This window comes from Tupaia chinensis, unplaced genomic scaffold (genome assembly GCF_000334495.1).
Source record: "Tupaia chinensis unplaced genomic scaffold, TupChi_1.0 Scaffold000527_1, whole genome shotgun sequence".
Lineage (NCBI taxonomy): Eukaryota > Metazoa > Chordata > Mammalia > Scandentia > Tupaiidae > Tupaia > Tupaia belangeri.
Genome location: NW_006160040.1, coordinates 2687223 through 2703136, shown reverse-complemented (window position 1 = coordinate 2703136; position 15914 = coordinate 2687223). Strand labels below are relative to the sequence as shown.

The window sequence follows — 15914 nt, the reverse complement described above, 5'->3', positions numbered from 1 at the left end:
AATTAAAAAAAAAATTAATTAATAAGAAAAAAATGACCTTGCTCTGTGAATGCCTCCTGGTCAGAGATAGGAGACATAGTTTCACATGAGAGGGACATTCTGCCCTAAATCTTAAGATCATTCGTAAATACTCAAATTAGTTCTAGTATTTTTTGCTATTTTTCATGTTATTTACCCTGCTGACTTTTGGGGTCCTTTGTGCTTCCCCACTTCCCCTGTACACCCTGTTGAATTTGACTGCAAGATCCTTAAGAATAAAACAAATTGAGCTAGCTGGTGGCATGTCGCTTCAAGAACCCACATGGCTGACCACATGGTTGAGTCCCAGGTCCGGCACATGTGTGTGCGTGCCCAAAATCCCAAGAGGAGAAATGGAGAAGGGATTGCAGGGTAACTATCCCCCATGAGAGGTGCTTTATCTCTTCTCTCTCTCTCTCTCTCTCTTTCTCTCTCTCTCTCTCTCTCTCTGTGTCTCTCTCCTGTGAGCATACATGCCTTCTAGCAAATTAAAAAAGAAGAAAATAGCAAATCTATGAATTACTCATAATCTCTGGCACAATGGCTTGCTTGGAGTTGTCATCCAATTAATATTTGTCAAAAAAGTGTGTGTGGTAGATGGTCTTCACATGGTGAGGCTGTTTGGTGAGTTTCATTTTGTCAAATAAGAAAAGTCAAGTTGGTATACCAGGAATGGCCAAGGGAGGATCAGGATTTGGAAAAACTAGATTATAGTTTGGGCTCTGCCAACATCTGTGTAACTTCAATTGCATTCTTTTGTATCCTTATTATTTGCTATAAGATTATGTCATCAAACTAGATAATTTCTTAGGTCCCTTTCAGCTCTCAAATAAGAAATAGTTCTCTTAGGCAAGAGATGCATTGTAAGACAACTGTTTCTCTCAGAAACTAACACAAGTTGTGATATGCTGAAAAATAGAAAAATCGTGTTTCCAATGATGGAAATCACCGGTGATTTCTTACAACTACATGTAAAATGATTTTCCTGCTCTTCTCTGACAAGCCGTGTCCCACATTCCCCTTTTGCTTTCCTGCTTGGAATGAGTAAGAATTATTGACTAGACAAAGAAGAAAGACCACATACTCTTTAGTGCCCGTTCAGCATCATCGTGAAGCTAGGAGATAGAGCACCTCTGGGATTTTTTACATCTGGCCTTACTGTATCTTCTCCAATTCCCCTTCCCTGTAAATTTTAGAGTTAGAGAGCCCTCTTCTAACACAACCATACATATATATGTGTGCACGTATACACTCACACAGATGTACAACCCTTTTACAAGAAGCAGTTTAAGAACACTAGAACAGACCTGAAACAGCTGAAAAATATTTGTTGTGCATGGTCTCCATACCAAATTCTACAGATCCCTCCCTACCTTAATTTTAATTTTAAATTTGTAGCTGCTGAAAAATAATGATCAGGTAAAAATACTGTTAGTGAATGGGTGTTTCACCCTGGGGAGGTGCAGTCATTACTCAGTTATCATTTTGATTCCTAATAAAAGTAGAATCCTTCAGAAAACCGCAGAGCTCTGACTCTCTCAGGGAGTCCAGGGGCTATTGCAGGTCAGCAAGCTTTATTTTTAATGATCCTTCTAGTTTTCTGCTGCCATTATAAGTCACCTGAAGAAATAAGAATTATGATTATATTTTCTTGGCTATTCTTAAAAGCATTGAAATGTCACTTAGGCTTGTGACATTCTGACACTGTCATAACCAGCCATAAAATACCTTAAGTATGCTACATATTACCATTGCTAAGCTATAACTCACTTGTCCCTAGATATTTTGCTATTACTACTTATTCAGAAACTGAAACAAAGACTGCTAGGCAAAGCCAGTATGCATGAAAACAACATATGTGTAGTCTTAGAGAAGAAAATGCACAGAGTCCTCATTAGTACATGTGATATTCTTCTAGTTATTTAAGATATTTTAAGTCAGTTCTAAAGGCATGAAATGATCATCAGCTTTTACCATAGAAAGTAGATAATGTGGGCATTTAAAAGGAACCGATTGGGGCCAGCTGGTAGCATGGTGGTTAAGGCACCTGGATCCCACATGGCCAACTGAGCTGTGTGAATCCAGATCTAGCAGCTTGAAAATCATACTGGGTGCGTGTTCATCTGTGCTCAAAATCCCCAGAGGAAAATGGAGGAAAAAGGACTGTGGCATCCTCCCTGAGGTGTGATTTCTCACTTTCCTTCTCTCTGTCTCTGGCAAATGCACACACCCTCTGGCAAAAAAAAAAAAAAAAAAAAAAAAAAAAAAAAAAAAAAGAAAAAGAAAAGGAAACTGGCTACGTGTGTGTGATCACAAAAACTATGAAATGTCTCTAGATATCTTTGAAAATAAAATATTTCTTAAGTTTTTCTATTGTACTAGTAGAGAGGGAATAGAGAAGTATTTAAACATAAGGAATACTATAGTCAATGCCTTTTGGAGAGCTCAGAGAAAAGAGCTGGTAGTTCAGAAAAGGTTTGTAAATAGGTTATATGTGAGATGATCCTTAAAGAAGATCTTGATAGCAAAGACAGGAATGAGGGGCTTCCTAGGCAAAGGAAGCCATGACAACAGGATGCACATGGGCAAGTATGTCGTGTACTCAAAGAGAAAGGGTGGAATCCGAAAAGCACAGAGCAGTGTAAGTGACAAGTGAAGAATTGTTCTGAAGTAGTAGGTAATGATTGCATTTAAGACTTTCGTTCAAACTGGGAACCAGCAGTTAGCATAATGGCTATGTCGCTGGACTCCCACGTAGTTGACCGTGGTTCGAGTCCCGGACCCGGTGGCTTAAAACTCACGCCAGGCACGTGTGCGTGCGTGCCCAAGATCCCTAGAGGAGAATGGAGGAGAAGGGATTGCGGCGTGACCATCCCCCCTGGGGGGTGATTTCTCGCTTTCTGTCTCTATGTCTCTCTCTGTCTGGCGAGCGCACATGCCCTATAGCGAAAATCTCTCCAAAAAAAAAAAAAAGACTTTGGTTCAAACAGAAACACGTACATGAATGTTTAGATCAGCAATATTCACAATAACCAAAAGGTAAAAATAACCCAATATTCATCAACTGTTGAATAGTTAAGCAAAATTGGTTATCTCCATACAATAGAATATTATTCAGCCATAAAAAAGAGTGATGGATTGATCTGTACTACAACATGGGTGCACCTCAAAAACACCATGCTAAGGGAACCAGCAGTTAGCGAAACGGCTATGTCGCTGGACTCCCACGTAGTCGACCGCAGTTTGTGTCCCGGACCCGGTGGCTTAAAACTCACGCCGGGCGCGTGTGCGTGCGTGCCCAAGATCCCGAGAGGAGAATGGAGGAGAAGGGATTGCGGCGTGACCATCCCCCCTGGGGGGTGATTTCTCGCTTTCTGTCTCTATATCTCTCTCTGTCTGTCTGGCGAGCGCACGCGCCCTACAGTGAAAATCTCTCAAAAAAAAAAAACAAAAAAACACCATGCTAAGTGAAAGTCAGACACGAAAGGTCACATGTTGTGATTCCATTTATATGAAATAGCCAGAATGGGCAAGTCCATGGAGATGGAAAGCCTGTTTCTGGTGATTGCCACTGGCTGGGGTTGGGGAGCAGAAATGGGGAGTTTCCGCCTGATGGGTACAAGTTCTTCTTCTGCAGGCTGGAGCTCCATGGTAGGGTCTCGGGCTCATATTCTGGAGCCTCCTGTGGATACCAGTACCGGAGCAGTCTAATTCCCAATGCAGGTGCCTTCCATATTCTCTTATTTGTGACAAGAATGATCAAGACAGCAAAGGAAAGTCCTGCTCTGTTCCACTGTGTCCTGGTGTCTTCCCAGCATGTAACAGGAGAGCCTGGCAACACGGCCTTGCTCCTACCAGACCCGATTCCACGAGCCTCTCGAACTTCAGGGCTTCTAGATCTCACAGATTTCTCATGTGTGACCATCTTTTAATCCCCACCCACTACATCCAAACTATTCTGCCAAGACCATGGGATGTTTTTCCTCCTTTCCTTTGTCCCCCCCAACCTCCTTCCTATATATAAAGTAAACTCTTCCTCTAAGTATCAGGGCAAATATACAGAGCATTGATTTTCAGGAACTGTTTTCTGTAAAGGACCCTATGAGATTTCCACCAATACCAAGGCAAAAGACCTTTAAAATAGGATTATTTTTGCAGCCACTGACTTCATCTTTTGCTCAAACAAGGATCATCAATGGATGGTCGATTAAAATAATTGGATAAATAGTAGAGAGCTCAGGCTGTCTGAGCCAGGCCGGCTGAGAATGGGGTTGGGTTGCAGGGTAGGGGCCTTGTTGAAGGTGCCCCTCTTTCTCTCTTTCTTTCTCTCTCATGGAAAAAGTGAATAGATTAAAAAAAAAAAAAAAAAAAAAAAAAAGAAGGTCGAGTGGGGCCAGCAGGTAATATGGTGGTTGAGGCGCTGGACTCCCACATAGCCGACCGCTGTTCCAATCTGACCTGGCGTCACCACCCCCCCATCTCTCTCTCTGATGAGTGCACATGCCCTATAGCAAACTGAACAGAGTAATAGTAATACATTAAATTAAATAAGTGGGGGTTTTTTGGGGGGGAGGAGGTAGTTTTCCTTGAATGCTTAGAAAACAAGTCTTTGAAAATGACTTATTCCAAAATATATCTTGTAACATTGGGGAAGAATAACCTGATAAGTAGAGATGATCAGTCTCAAGCAATTTCTCAATTCCCTGCTGTGGAATATTAGTTTTCTGCTTTTAGAGAAAGGCCCTCATCTCTAGCTTTCAAGTCCAGATAACAGTAGCTGGTAATTGGACACAGTTCATTTATGTCATTCAATCCTTCTTTGTTACCTGACTTATAAAAAAAGCATTTGTTTCTTAAAGTAAAAGACCACATTGTACATCCGTTACTTACCAACAGGGAATCTATCTGTCTTTGGTCTGCACAGACTGGTATATAAACCTTTGGAATTAATCCCTTTGTGCATCCTCTCAATCAGAGTGCTGGCACTTTTTTTTTTTTTTTTTTTGCTTTTGTAGGGAATATTGTTTTACAGGGCTCACTCCAGCTGGGTGAGGAGGCCCCCGGTGTCATGAGCACTGGCACACTATTTTATCTGTTTTCACATTTTTTAAAGATAAAACAAGGTTCAATCCACACATTCTCTGTGAACTGCTAAAGACTGGGAAAAATTACTTTCTTTTCTCATGACCTGGATTGACAAGAAGCACACCTACAGGAGGCAAAAAGATGAGTGAATCCCTTTTAAAGACCCTAGTAATGAAGCCCTTGGGGAATTGCCGCGTATGGAGAATTTGCAGGGGCTTCTGGAACAGTGGCAGGAAGCAGTTCAGGACTGCTGGCTGTTGAAATACAGTCTGCATTTATTTCATATCAACCTATTTTGGGCCCCAGTGAGAAAGTTATTTTAATAATATCTGGCTCTGTTAGAAATATACAGGATTAAGTGGCAGATGTCAGAAAAAGGGGGGAAAGTTACGTTCTCCATTCTCCTTGAGACTTACGGGGTTTATCTAGTTGTTCCCTTTTAGCCTTTGAAGTGAATACTGATGCACATAGAAGCATAAATTGAAAAGGACATTAGACATGGACCAGACCGTGATCCTCAAACAAATCAGAACCTCAGGGGTACACTACTGAGAATCCACACGTTTTAGAAGCTACTAGCATGATTCCAGTGTAGCCAGCCCTACATTTGAGGAAGCCCAGCATTTGGAAACTTCTGGTCTGGCTTATTATTCTAACTTTACATATATGGAAAGGGAGGCCTATATAAAAATCTTAGAAGCTATTTGAGGTATTTATAAATTAAGGACTCAAAATCTCATTTTTCCAAGAAACTCATCTTTCCAGGAGACCATAGTACCTCTTGAAGGGGTCATGAGTAAGGACTTAGGCTGCTTGATTCCCATAGTAGACAAGGCCTTAAACCCGAGGCTCTGTTTTTTTGTTTGTTTTTGTTTCTGCCATAGGACATGTGCATCCATCCCCTGGAGAGAGACAGGAGAGACAGAGAGAAGGAAAGTGAGAAATCACCCTCCAAGGGGAGAATGGCTATGCTGCAATCTCTTCTCCTCTGTTCTTTAGGGATTGGGCATGCACACACACACACACGCTTGGTGTGATTTTCAAGTCACCAAGTCCTGCCCTTGAACTGCAGTTAGCCATGTAAAAGCCCAGCGCCTTAATCACCGTGCCACCTGCTGGCCCCCAATATCTGATGCTTTGAGGTAGATGTTTTAAAATCTCTCCAGAGGTCTCCTAACGTCCATCCTAGTCTCTTTTCACTTCAACACATTGCTTTCACAAAAGAAGCACTTAAATACACTAAGGCTACTAGATCATTCTCTGTTCCTTCTTTATTTTTTTTTCCTTAATTGCCAGAGGGCATATGCATTGGTGGGGTGGGGAGAAGGAAGAGAGAGAAAGCCTCCCCCCACACCCCATGGAGTCCATAATCTCTCCTTCATTTATCCATGCTATCAGAATTTGGGGCACACCATGCTATCAGGGCTAGGACTCAAACTGGTCCGCCATGTGGGATGTAGCTCCCCAACCACTACGCTATGGAGCTGGGCCTGGCCTATTTTGTTGTTGTTGTCTAATTCTCATGAAATTTTTGTATTTATTTTGTATAGATGGAAGTTTATACTCCCTTCCTTAATTTACTTAGAAAGTGGCTGAGAAAATAAAAATATAACATTGTTCAATGCAGATAAAAATTATTTGTGAGGCATCAGCTAGTATTAATAGCTCCACATTAACTATATAATAGGTCTGACCCAAAACATCCAGCTTTCCTAGAACTAGGAGTGAGTAAAATAAACTTTGCTTCTTAAGTTTCCTAAGTACATAATGAACACATATTAAGAAAATGCATTCATCCATCCTTTCATTCAGATACTGATCCTGCCTGATGGGATGTAAGCAGGAAATGAAACCTTCCTGTTCTCCTGGGGCTTAAATTCTAGGAGACTGTGTAAAGCTCTTCTAAGACGGTATCATTCAATACCCTAAAATATGTACCCAAAAAGCACAGATTCTTATCTGTCCTCAGAGTTGTGTCTCCAGTGTATCAGCGGTGCCTGACTCGTAGTAGGTGCTCAATGAGTATGTACTGAATGAGTAAGCCACGCTCCAGTAATCAAGACTACGGCCCCTCCTAAATTAACTGTTTTACTGGAAGAATGAATAGTGTTTAATAAAAATACTGTTTATATAGGGGACTAAATCATCATTTGAGGGACCAGCAGGTAGTAGAATGGCTATGTCGCCGGACTCCTATGTAGTCGACTGCGGTTCGAGTCCTGGACCTGGTGGCTTAAACTCACACCGGGCACATGTGCATGCGTGCCCAAGATCCCTAAAGGAGAATGGAGGAGAAGGGATTGTGGCGTGGCCATCCCCCCTGGGGGGGGTGATTTCTCACTTTCTGTCTCTCTGTCTCTGTCTTTCTGGTGAACACACTTGCTCTATAGCAAAAACCTCTCCCCCCAAAATAAAAAAATAAAAATCATTTGAATTTTTCTCTGATTTGCTATATTTTTATAAGCTCTAAAACTTTGTGGGAAAAAAAATCACAATGTCTACTCTTGAGTGTAATGTGGCATATGTAGATATTATTCCCACTTATCAACGGGACGTGTGAATGTGTATAGTGTAGTATATACCTACAAAAGTTTTTTTAATACAATATTTCTTTTTTTAAGAATTATTTTATTTATAATTTTTATTATTATTATTTTCCAGAGACAGAGAAAGAGAAGGAAAGTGAGAAAGCAAGTCACCAAGTCTGGGACTCGAACTGCAGTCAGCCATGTGGAGTCCAGCACCTTTAACCAGCATGCCACCCACCAGCCCTAGATTTCTTTTTTTTTTTTTTTTTTTTTGGGATTTTTTTTTTTTTGAGAGATTTTTCACTATAGGGCGCGTGCGCTCGCCAGACAGACAGAGAGAGACATTAGAGACAGAAAGCAAGAAATCACCCCCCAGGGGGGATGGTCACGCCGCAATCCCTTCTCCTCCATTCTCCTCTCGGGATCTTGGGCATGCACGCACACGCGCCCGGCGTGAGCTTTAAGCCACCGGGTCCGGGACGCGAACCGCGGTCAACTACGTGGGAGTCCAGCGACATAGCCATTACACTAACTGCTGGTTCCCTAGATTTCTTTTTTTTAAAAAAGGATTTATTTTATTTAACTTTATTTATTTATTTTTTAATTTGATCAGAGAAGGACAGAGCAAGAGAGAGAGAGAATGTGAGAAAGCAAGCTGCCGGGTCCAGGACTTGAACCATGGTTAGCCCTGTGGTAATCTAATGTCTTTAACCACCACGCCACTTGCTGGCCCTATACCCATAAAAGTTTATTCACCATATTTGTTTTCTAAATAAATGATACTTTTATGTACCAGCTAAAACAGTCCAGGATGAAATGGTTTCACCAAACTAGAATATTCTTTAGGATAAAATAAAGGGACATTCAGGTGAGCTGCACACCCACCATTGCAGTCTGCTCAGGCTGTAATGGCTGTGGCGATCATGCTGTCATTTTATGGAGGTGTCTACTCTCTCAGCTTTCAGATCATGTCAGAGCAGATGCTGAGCAGATACACGTTATACACATGGTGTTCCTCAGTCATCATCCCTAGCCGCTTCTCTCTACTGGGGGAAAAGTTGTGGCCAAGGTATGAATATAAAGTAACGTGAAGAGTTTGAGGTTTGAAAATAATCTTGTTATTAGGCACAGATATTTTAAAATACTAGAATTCTGGAAGATGATTAGTTTAGAAGCAGAGTATGTGATGGCAAAAATGGTTTTACTGCAGTTTGTGGTAGGGTTACCCCAGATTTCCTTATTTATGAAAAGCATTGTGTTCAGGCATCTCACCTGAAGAAAATGCTGTTGATTATTATTTTTTTTTTTAGAGGTTTTTGCCTTAGGATGTGTGCATTGAGGGGGGAGGGAAGAGAGACAAAGACAGTGGGAGGCAAAGTGAAAAATCACCCTCCAGGGACAATGGTCACACCACTATCCCTTCTCCATTCTCCTCTCCATTTTCCCTTGGGCACGCACGCACACATGCCTGGTGTGATTTTCAAGATACCAGGTCCATGCCTTGAACCACGGTCGGCCATGTGGGAGTCCAGTGACGTGACCATTACGCCATCTGCTGGCCCCAATTTTATTTTTAAAGAGAGATTTTTGCTATAGGTCATGTGCACTCATCAGAGAACTAGAAAGTGAGAATCATCCCCCAGGGAGATAGCCATGCCACAATCCCCTCTCCTCCACTATCCATCACAGGATTCTCGGCATGCAGGCACGTGTACCTGGCATGCGTTTTATGCCACAGGGTCCGGGACTCCAACCACGGTCGGCTACATGGGAGTCCAGTGATGTAACCATTACTCTATCTGCTGGTCCCTCCTTTTTCTCTTTGAAGCTTCTTTCTTTCTTCCAACAGAGAGACATAAAGGGGTGGAGAGATACTCCAACAGGATCCTCATGCTACAATCTATTCAGTCTCAGCTGGCCCTTATGATGGGCACATGTATTGTGAGTTCAGGAAGATCCTGGGACTTGAACCCAGGACCTTTCCAAAATGCATCTATTTGCAGGACTTGAACCACAGTCAACTACATGGGAGTCCAGCGACATAGCCATTATGCTAACTGCTGGTCCCCCTCCCGCCAAATTTTTTAAAGTAAGACAAGTGGGACCAGCTGCGGACATGGTAACTGAAGTGCTGAATTACCACATTGCCGACTATGGTTCAGATTCCTAAGCTGGCAGCTTGATTTCTCACTTTCTCCCTCTCTCTGATGAGCACAAGTACCCTATAACAAACTTAATAATAATGGGGCTAGCAGGTGGTATAGTGGTTGAAGTGATGCACATGGTTGACTACAGTTCGAGTCCCAGACCTGGTGGCTTGAAACTCTCACCAGGCGTGTATGTGTGCATACCTAAAGTCTCAAGAAGAGAATGGAGGAAAAGGGATTGAGGCATGGGCATCCCCCTTAAGGGGATGATTTCTTGCTTTCTCTCTTTCTGTCTCTCTCCGTTTATGTGGTGAGTGCGCACACCCTATAGCAAAAATTTCTAAAGTAAATAATATTAAAATAATAATAATTAACTAATTAACTTTTTAAAAAGAAAAAAAGCAGGCAAGCTATAAAATAGCTCAGTACATCCACAAGGAAAAGTCTACCCTACATCATTATAAATTATATAGTTTCTCCATAGTTTACCCTGAAATCTTAAGATAACAAAAGTTCCCCAACTTCCCAGATTTGAATATCACTTTTAACACTTTCAACATGTCCTGTGTGTTAAACACTGAAAAATGAAAATGTTGAGAGGATGAGAATGAAGAGGAGATGGTTAGAACGGAAACAGAATCGACAGTGAGGAAATGGCCCATGTGTTCTGGGAATGAGTGGACCGTACGAACAATTTGATAGGACTCGCAGTCTATGCATCATCTGAAAAATGCTGTGTCTGAGTAATCCATCGTGATCAGCCAGAGACAAGAATGGAGCTGGAGAATGGAAGAAGTGAGGAACTTGTGACCAGAGGATCAGCCCCAGTGTCAGGTGTTTATTCACCTAAAACAAATTCAAGAGACAGCTGGGAGTTTCAGAGCCTGGAGACTAAGCATGATGTGAAGTGCTGCTGCTGGAAGTTTGGTCACAGGTCATCCTTGCCTTATTCATAGGATTGAGGTCAGTTCTCCCTGCACAACATCACAGTGAGTAGCTAGGTCACGAGAGCCGCACAGATATGTTCAAGGCTTCCCTGCCCCTCCTGTAGCAGTTATCATGGGGGAGAGAGATTTCCAGTATGAACAAAACCACTTTAGTTTGATGAAAGGTGCCCAAACAGACAGACAAATAAATATAAACCAACTGAATAAAGAAAAAAGTAGCCCCAATTTATTTTCGCTTTGCCAGAGAGCACATGCACTTGCCAAAGAGAGAGAGAGTCGGAGGGAGAGAAAGAAAGTGTGTGTCCCCCCCCCCCCCGTGGGGTCCAATCGCACGGAAATCCCTTCTCCTCCATTTCTCCATCCAGTCAGGATTTGGGGCATGCACACACACATGCCTGGCATGTTTTTCAAGCCACCAGGGCCAGGATTCAAACTGTGCAGATGGCCATGTGGGATCCAACTCCCTTAACCGCTAGACCATGCAGTTAGCCCAGAACAGTTTTTAAATACCTGCAAACACTGACTCGTATTCCTGTTGGTGTAGTACATCTCAGTATTGTTTCAAACCTTGTTAGTTTACTGAAAATCCTAGATCTCTAAATACTTTGAAGAGCAGACTGAAGACCCTGTATTCTTTTTAGAGGACACTAGCTGCAGAGGCCTTTGTTTCATTAAAACGTTCGAATCACCGTTGAAGTGATTTTTGATGGTGCTGATGGCTATGCATAAACAGTGTCTTGTTTAAGTTTCTTATAAACATAAGAAAAGCAAAAGACAGGCATTGGATACATTTTCAGAGGATCGTAAAGAAGCAAGAAACATCAGGATCAATGCTATAAAATCTTTTTCTCTCATGGAAGTAATCTGCCCATGTTACTTTCCTGTATTATGTCATTCTGGACTCAGAAACAAACCTGTCTCAAGACATAACTTGTTGGTAAATTGAAAAGCTGTTGTTCTGTGCAGAGGTGGGAGAAGTTTTATTGTGAGGTCTGCAAAGTACAGACTGACCTGCCAGCAAAGTAACACATTGTTTGTCTCTGTCATATTAAGATTTGATATATAACACATTTGTGTATTTGTATTAATGTTAAATTATTTTTTAATAACATCTAAAACTATTTTTTAAGTAAAATATGACCTCACACAAGATACCTCCTTCATCTCCTCTTTTCTTCCCTTTTTCCCTAGTGTGGGTAAGTGTAGAAGACGGTCTTTTTTTTTTTAAGAATTATTTTATTTAATTTTATTCATCATAATTATTATTTTTTAATTTGACCAGAGAGAGAGAAAGAGAGAGAGAGGGAAAGTGAGAAAGCAAACTACCAGATCTAGGACTTGAACCACAGTTGACCATGTGTGGGAGTCCAGCACCTTAACCACCATGCCACCTGCCAGATGTGAGGAGGGTCTTTTGACATAATACAGCATAAGAAAAATTATGCTAAGTGAAGTGGGGGAAAGTTGACCCTACAGATGATTTCCTAATTCTAGAGGAGGAAATAAATCGTTACTGTGGAGTGATCTCATGGTCACCATGTTAACCAACTGATCAAATCTGTAGAATTACTAAGAGTGAAACTACCTAACATTTTGTGCCTCATTTAATTTTATTCATCATAATTATTATTTTTTAATTTGACCAGAGAGAGAGAAAGAGAGAGAGAGGGAAAGTGAGAAAGCAAACTACCAGATCTAGGACTTGAACCACAGTTGACCATGTGTGGGAGTCCAGCACCTTAACCACCATGCCACCTGCCAGATGTGAGGAGGGTCTTTTGACATAATACAGCATAAGAAAAATTATGCTAAGTGAAGTGGGGGAAAGTTGACCCTACAGATGATTTCCTAATTCTAGAGGAGGAAATAAATCGTTACTGTGGAGTGATCTCATGGTCACCATGTTAACCAACTGATCAAATCTGTAGAATTACTAAGAGTGAAACTACCTAACATTTTGTGCCTCATGAGCTGATGAAGTACAGAATATTCCCCATAAAATACTCTTGCCAAAGATGTTTAACCTACATCTGAACAAGTTTCTCTAGACCCAACTTCTAGTTTACAAGCAAACAGAGATAAGGTAAATGACACAATGAGGAAAAAACATGAGACAAATTTTAAAGAGATGTTTTATAAAACATCAGTCCTAGTTGCCTCAAATGGCAATGGTTTTCATGAAAATAAGTTAGTAGCTTTTATTTTCATTTTTCAGGAAGAATGAAGAGGGATTAGTCTAGATTTAAAAGGCCAAAAAGAGACCCAAAAAAAAAAAAAAAAAACAGATGCAATGTGAGAATCTTGATTAATTATGATTTGGGAAAAAAAGCTATAAAAGGTAATCTTGGGACAACTGGAGGAATTTGAATACGAATTGCGTGCTGGATGATATGGCGGTGTTAGCTTTGTCATTTGGTAACCGGTCGCATGGTTACAGATGAGAGACTCTGTGCTCACAAGATGTGTACCAAAGCATGTCAGGTGAGTCACAGCATCTGTACCTGCCGAGTCTAGCTAGGGTGTAGAGGTGAGCTCATTGGACTGTTCTTCCAACTGTTCTGTATGTTTGAAAATTTTCTCTTTATATATATTTGTCAAAAAGTTAGTGGAAAATGTGTTATGAGAAAAACTAGGCACGGATTTAAATTTTTTTTTATTTTCTTTTTTTTTGGGGGGGGAAAGGTTTTTTCGCTATAGGGCGTGTGCGCTCGCCAGACAGAGAGAGACATAGAGACAGAAAGCAAGAAATCACCCCCCAGGGGGGATGGTCACGCCGCAATCCCTTCTCCTCCATTCTCCTCTCGGGATCTTGGGCACGCACGCACACGTGCCCGGCGTGAGTTTTAAGCCACTGGGTCTGGGACGCGAACCGCGGTTGACTACGTGGGAGTCCAGAGACATAGCCATTACGCTAACTGCTGGCTCCCTGGATTTAAATTTTTTTGTGCCAAAATAAATTTGTATCTTAATTCCATTTTCCCGTGAACTTTTTGAAGTTTAAAGAATAACTAAATAATTTTAAAAGAACTAACAAATTAATTTCCCCCTCTCTTCTATTTTAGGCTCAAGAAGAAGGAAAATTAGACTATGATAAGGTAAGCAGATTTTATACATTATACATACTACACAGTTTTATATACTTCACACTTCTCCTTAGTGTTTGCTGTTTGTTTATATTTGAGTAATAGAGACTCGTCACATTCAAAGCTGAATGTTAACTAATAGGCATTAGCAGGTAGATTGTCTCAACCAGTCTATTTATTATGGAGTGTCTGTTGCATTCTAGACACTTTATTATGTATTGGGGATACAACTAAATGAAGTCTGTACTTTCAGTACATTGCAGTCTAGAGGAGAAAGTAGGTAACTACACAACTGAACAGATACTCTGATGTCAGGAGGTGGTAAGTGCTATGAAAAAATAAGCAGAGCAAGGTCACTAACCACTGTGGGAAAGATGCCTATGGTCTACGCATGGAGGACAGCTTTGGGAATCACTGTGCAGGGCAGATTCCAACTCCTCAAGGCAGGAATCCTCACATCACCTGTGGAGCCTTTAAAAATATCCATGCCTAGGTATTGCTGCATCATACCCTCTTTCACCAAGATTGGAATCCTCTTCTGAGGAGAGCAGGGCACTCCAAGCTGGAGTGGTTTGGAAAAGTCTCCACAGATAATTCTGACACATTGATTAAAAATCATTTCAGTAGTTCAGATCTCAGTGCACGAGTGCAGGCCTGTGAACTCACTTGGGTCACATTCTGTTTTCCCCTCAGAAAGCGACATTTGGCAGGTGTGTGGCATGCATACAGCTGCTTGGCTAAAGGAGCATGCCAACCACCAGACTTACGCAGCAGTCAGAATAGCCAGGACGTGAGTACACCTGTGCTCCACAGGCAGGAAGGAAGAATTATGACTTAGCAGGGCTCTGCTTGCAGTGGGACAATCAAAACCCACAAAGACCTTTTCAGCACTGCTCCAGAACCTCACGTTACCTCACCAGCTCAGAGGAACACATCAATGGCTCTGTGCCCTTACTCTAACTCTTTTCCCTGCCCAACAACTGGGGAGAAATACCTTACAAGAGAAAATGTGGCATGGGGCTTTTGATCTCAATGCAGAGAAAAAGAAAGCTTTTAACACAGGTGGAGGCATCAACAGGGTTAGGAAGATTGCTTAACAAGTTGTAATCAGCTAGTCTGAAGATAAAGGCTGGGATTTCACTGTGGTCGGAATGAAAGCTAGCTGTGAATGAAAAGGTAAAAGAGTGACAGTTGAGGGACCAGCAGTTAGCATAATGGCTATGTCGCTGGACTCCCATGTAGTCGACTGCGGTTCCCGTCCCGGACCCGGTGGCTTAAAACTCACGCCAGGTGTGTGTGCGTGCGTGCCCAAGATCCTGAGAGGAGAGTGGAGGAGAAGGGATTGCAGCATGGCCATCTCCCCTGGGGGGTGATTTCTCGCTTTCTATCTCTCTGTCTCTCTCTGTCTGTCTGGCGAGCGCACACACCCTATGGCAAAAACCTCTCCAAAACAAAAAAGAGTGACAGTTGAGCGTTGATGCTTATTTATGACTCAGAGAAGGCCTCTTGGGTTTCTCACCACAGAACCATTTGACAGTGGAAGAGATTTCCATTGGAAAGTGGAAAAGAAAGAACACGGTGCACAGCTAAGGGACCCCTGACCCATGCAATGGCTCTGCCACCAGTCGCTTCGAAATCTGTTAGCAGGCACTTCATCTCTTTGGCCTTCCCTTGGCTTCCTCAGTGCAGAATGAGCAGTTCAGATTCAGGCTGCTCTGCTCTCTTAGGCCCATTCCACATTTGGGAGGAGACGTTCTTTTCCTGGATTCCACTGAGGTCCAGACTCAGTCCTTCACCCACCCCACCAAGGCTTATGGATATCTGATGTGCTTGAGGGGCGTGCAAGTGCCCAGACAGATGCCACACACGAACAGGGCTGCTGTGCGGGCCTTGTCCTCACACACTCCTGTGACCCACGCCTCCCTGTCCAAAGCAGCCACGCCCCCTTTGCTCTTTTGATCCCTTCTTAACATTGTTTAAATGTTAACTTCAATGAATTTTTCTTTTAGAGGTTTTTGCTATAGGGCGCGTGCTGAGTTCACCAGAAAGACAGGGAGACAGAAAGTGAGAAGTCACCCCCCCCCCCGGGGGGGGGGCGGGGGGGGG

At 42.2% G+C, this 15914-nt stretch overlaps 1 protein-coding gene across 1 annotated transcript in view; it reads left to right on the top strand.

The window, feature by feature from the left end:
• The window catches only part of PDSS2 (decaprenyl diphosphate synthase subunit 2), a 303979-nt gene that overhangs the window by 245806 nt on the left and 42259 nt on the right, over positions 1-15914 (top strand). Inside the window, exon 7 of the mRNA XM_006156956.2 lies at positions 13788-13820. Within this exon, the coding sequence (XP_006157018.1) occupies positions 13788-13820 (33 nt within the window). The remainder of the gene's footprint in view (positions 1-13787; positions 13821-15914) is intronic.